Genomic DNA, 5,166 nt, shown 5'->3' with positions numbered 1-5,166 from the left:
CTAACTAATATTATTTGACCGAGAGTTGTTTTTATTGGGCTCACGGGACTTTCCTGATCGCATGCGTTGTTGACGTTGTTTGACTTTACTGGTTGATTTTGTCAAAGTTAAATGTTTTATTCTATTTATTTATTCGGCCCTTCGTTCTATGGCGATTCCTGATTCCGTTGATTCTGTTGTTCTGTTGTTCTGTTGTTTTGTATAATCTGTTTTCTGCGGCGCGATATGTAGTAATACAGTGTGTCCTGCAATCTGCGCAATCTGTGGATCTTATTCGGGTTGATTCATTTGATTTCATTTTATTTTTCCTTATTGTTTGTAATTTGTAATTTATATGTAATTTATATTTATTTCATTCCACCCTATTACAAACGTATGATTCATATTTATATATAATAAATAACCGTAGTATTGATTTTATTAACTGATTTATCCTCCATCTTGATCTGTCTGGAAGCTTGATTTAATGTTCGTGTGCTTTATACCTTCGTGAAAGTACTGTATATCAGACTTATCTTTGATGATAAGTTTGATGGTAAGTATGGATTCCTAGGATTGCGCGGCTGCACGATAGATGGTTTTGCAGTCGATAACTGTGTGTAACTGGCGCGCGGTAGGTAATTGCTGCGCGGCAGATAATTGGTCTGTGGATAACCGTTACGGAACCGTTACGGAGCGAGCGGCCGAGTATTATGTGGTGGATGGAATATTTGCAGTTGGTAATATCTCTGGTGCTGCGGTTGGTTACCGACTAGGGATAGCTTTACGGCTTATCTTCAGGCAGTATTGCACGCTTTACTTATTACGATGCGTTTTGCTATCGTTATCTTTCGTAGGTACCTTACTTCTGGTTTTCATCGCGGTGATTTAGTGAAAGTTGATGAAGTATTTTCGCTTTTATTTCCGCTTTTCACTTCTGAACGTTTATATATTCTGTATAATTAGTTGATTAATTTGATGATTTGGTGGTTAATTTGATGGTCGATAATCATTATGGTATGGACTAGGGAATTCGAACACTAGGTATCTATGTTCTTTATGGTTTATGGTCGCGCTCTTTATTTTACTTCGCCCGGTTTCCTATCTTAGTTGACGTTGACATGGTCATCGGTCATCTATGATGTGATGTGATACGAAGTGTTAAGTGATAAGTGTCAATTGAACTGAATTAATTAATTAATTGAATTGAATTTATTGAAATTATTGAATTTTGAATTTTCTAATTTAAATTTTGTATTTATTCGTGCGGATGTGATTGCTGTGACAGTGCGCGTACTAATATGCTACGCTCGGAGGTATTGTATTGTAGTGTAATTGCAGTGTATTTGTTAATGTGGTATCATTAGCTCCGTTTTGTGCATTTTATGCATTCGGTGCATTTATATTACTTACTATTATATATTATATATTATATGCTGTATTATGTTATATTATATTATGTTATATTGTATTATGTTATATTATATTATGTTATATTGTATTATGTTATAATATTGTATTATTCTATTTTTATTGTATTGTATTATACCTGTTGAATTGTATGTATACTCGAGAGGTTTTGGTGATGTCTGGTCGGGAACGTCGATGAGTGACGAATTTTATGGCATGGCCTGGAAAAGGGACGAAGTATGGCGGAGAGTTTTTCGTCGGAATGTAAACGTTCTAGCCTGTGCAGAGTCAGTTGGATGAACGAGACGAACCAAGCCAGACAAGTTGGCGAATAAAGAGTTTGCTTTATATTGTATAGCAAAAGTATTTTTGTTTCTTCCCGATTTTTCTTTACCCGGGTCATTTTGATCGATCTCGGATCCAACATTTGGCGACCGTGACAGGACTCGTGGTCTTCTGTTTAGTATCGGGAAGTTTTGTGTGTTATTTCGTTCGCAGTCCGGAAAATGGATCAAGCAAAGAGGAAAAGGACTGTGCAACGCGGTTCGTTTACGAAGGCCTTGAACAATTTTAATGAACAGTGTGCGTCTATTTCTGATTGGGAGAGCTTTACAGTGGCGTTTCAAGTTTTAGAAGAGAAAATGCATGAGTTAAACGCGACTACGAGCCTCATTATAGACGCTCTGTTCGATACGCCGCGCCGTCGACGTCGGAGACTCATTTGTGCAAGGAATCTGAAGATGCGGCTGAATATAGGAATAAATTTTTGACTGCAGGATACCAGTTTAATGAGCGGTTAAAATCGAGAAGCTCAACTGATGCTCAGACAGCATTGCCAGCGGGAGCAAATGAGGTGAAGAAGACTTATAAATTGCCACGGATTGAATTGATCAAGTTTAATGGAGAAATACGCGAGTGGTTGCCGTTTTGGAGTCGATTCAAAAAGATTCACGAAGACGCAGATATGGACAGAGAAGATAAGTTTCAATACCTAATACAAGCTACAGTGCCCGGTTCGCGCGCCTCGGAATTAGTGACAAGTTATCCGCCAACTGGTGAAAATTACGAAAAGGTTATTGACAGTCTAAAAAATAGATTTGGGCGTGAAGATGTGCGTGAATTATTACAGTTAGTCTTACAGAACGCGATTTCGCCTACAAGGAATATGCAGCTATCGACGTTGTATGATAAAATCGAGTCTTATTTGAGAGCTTTGGAATCGCTGGGTGTTACTACGGACAAGTGTGCAGCAATGCTGTTTCCGCTAGTCGAATCTTCATTACCTGAAGAGTTGCTACGAGCGTGGCAAAGGAGTAATGCTGTTCAATATACATTGGCGCCGCGTGCAGATAACACGTCGACGCAATCTCAAGATCGATTAACGCGGCTCATAAAATTTTTGGAAGCGGAAGTGCAAAACGAGCTGCGAATTACGATGGCGGTAAAAGGTTTTGATTTAAAAGTGAGTGATAACAGTGAGGCTAATAGACAAAGGAAACCACGTACACATCATGATCATAAAGAAGTCCCCAGTGCGGCTGGACTGTTTGCTACGAAAGTTCGCGAAAATCTTTGTATATTTTGCGGAGGTAAAGATCACGTTGGTGATAACTGTTTCAAGGCGAAGAAAATGAGTTTTTCAGAAAAACGGGAAATGGTTAAGCGAAAGAATGCTTGTTTTTACTGTTTGAAAATTGGGCATGGTGCTAAGATGTGTCGCGTGTACGTAAAATGTGGAAAGTGCTCGCGACGCCACGTTACAGTGATGTGTCCGGCTGAGAGTTTTGAAGGTGATAAGGGTAGTCCTCAAAAGACTGTGACGGACAAGGGCAACATACCGAAAGAGTGTAATATGGCTAGTGTTTGTAATGATCCGCAAGTTTATTTACCAACGCTCCGTGCTAAATTAAAGAGTGAAACGACTGATCGCATTGTAAGAGTTGTGGTGGATACTGGTTCCCAAAAGTCGTACATTACTAAGGAGGTTGCGGCTCAGGTAGCCTACGAGCCAATTGCGGAGCAGCAATTAAACCATTCGTTGTTTGGCGGCACAAAGTCAGGCATAAGGAAGCATAAGAAGTATTGGGTAAGACTGGTCAGTTTAGATGACAGTTTTGCATGTAAGTTTGCTGCTTTTGATCAAGATGTTGTTTGTGTTGACGTGCCCTTGGTTGAAAGAGGCGAATGGTGTAATGAGCTGCAAGAAAATATTCACATATCGGATTTGGGAAGCCACGAACAGTCAATCAATGTGCTTATTGGAGCAGATATTGCAGGCAAATTTTTAACGGGACAACATCAGGTATTGAGCTGTGGGATGGTAGCTGTCGAAACTCGGCTCGGATGGACTATTATGGGGAAAGTACCCGGAACTGAAAATCGCCGGGACCCTGTCATCACAGCTATATCGATGTTCGTGAAAGAAGAAAATGTTGCTGATTTATGGTCGCTTGAAGTCTTGGGGATTAAGGATCCCATTCACGTTAAAACTCAGAAGGAACAGGAGGAAAGCATGAAGCAAGAGTTTTTGAAAACGGTAACCATAAACCCGGATGGCCGATACGAAGTGGAGTTGCCGTGGGTAGAAAACCATCCAGCGTTGAGTGACAATAAAACTGTCGCCGTGCGTCGCCTTCAGTCTACAATAAAGAAGCTACAGTTGGACGGAAAATTTGAAGCATATGACGGTGTTTTGGAGCAGTGGGTAGAAGAAGGAATCGTCGAATACGTGCCCAAGGAAGAAGAGGATCAATGCATTATTTGCCGCACCGAGCCGTCCTCAAGGAGGGAAGTACAACAGCGGTGAGGCCCATTTTCGACGCCTCAGCCAGGGAAGGGCAGTTCCCCTCATTAAATGAATGTCTACAAAAGGGTCCCAATCTCATCGAGCTGGTAACGTCAATTTTACTGCGCTTCAGACAAGGTAGCATTGGGGTAGTTTCAGACATAACGAAAGCGTTCTTACAAATAAGTTTACGGCCTAAGGATAGAGATTTTTTGCGTTTTCTATGGGTAGACAAGGAAGGAAAAACGGTAATATTAAGGCATTGTAGAGTGGTTTTTGGTGTCTCCTGCAGTCCGTTTATTCTCGGAGCGGTTATCAATATGCATTTGGAGAAAATCATAAAATCGATTGAAAATGGTTCAGATGTTTTACTTGATCGCGAAAATATTGTGAAACTTTCTAGAAGTTATTATGTCGATAATTGTGTAACGAGTCTGAATTCGATAGATCATTTGAATAAATTCATAGCGGATTCAAGAAAAGCAATGGAATTAGCTAATTTCGATCTCCGTGGGTGGGAGTACAACGGTGATGATACTCTCAAAAGTCAAGTTACTGTATTAGGAATTGTGTAGGATAAACGGAATGACACTCTCTCTGTTAACGCATCCGGAGTAGTAGACGTTGATTTTGAAAAGGTTACGAAACGAAGTATTTTGTCTTTATCACATAAATTATTTGACCCGTTGGGATTTATTTGCCCGGTGGTGCTCGCGCCGAGACTGATGCTACAAGAAACATGGGCGAAAAAGTTATCGTGGGGTGAGGAAGTTAGCAGCGATATTAAAAGTAAATTTATTAAATGGAGTCGCGAAATGGAAAATTTAAATGAAGTCCGTGTACAACGATGTTTGCTGGGAAGGGTTAATGATGCAGATAGAGTTACGTTGCACACCTTTTGTGATGCTAGTAAGGTAGCCTATGCCACGGTAGTATTCATTCGTATTGAGCGTGATTCAAGTGTTGCCGTTAGTTTTGTTCAAGCGAAGAAT

The 5,166-nt window shown here is 40.3% G+C and overlaps 1 protein-coding gene across 1 annotated transcript; it reads left to right on the top strand.

The window, feature by feature from the left end:
• The first annotated feature begins 2,353 nt into the window (after nt 1-2,353).
• Nucleotides 2,354-4,195, top strand: LOC114882583. The gene has a single exon (XM_029199452.2). The coding sequence runs from the start codon at nt 2,354-2,356 to the stop codon at nt 4,193-4,195; it is 1,842 nt and encodes a 613-aa protein (XP_029055285.2).
• Nucleotides 4,196-5,166: the final 971 nt, after the last annotated feature.

This window comes from Osmia bicornis, unplaced genomic scaffold (genome assembly GCF_907164935.1).
Source record: "Osmia bicornis bicornis unplaced genomic scaffold, iOsmBic2.1, whole genome shotgun sequence".
Taxonomy (NCBI): Eukaryota; Metazoa; Arthropoda; class Insecta; order Hymenoptera; family Megachilidae; genus Osmia; species Osmia bicornis.
The sequence above is the reverse complement of the archived record's forward strand: the minus strand, read 5'-3'. Positions and strand labels throughout refer to the sequence as shown.

Excerpts from the sequence above, each read along its gene's own strand:
- LOC114882583 (XM_029199452.2), top strand. The coding sequence starts at position 2,354 with ATGGACAGAGAAGATAAGTTTCAATACCTAATACAAGCTACAGTGCCC.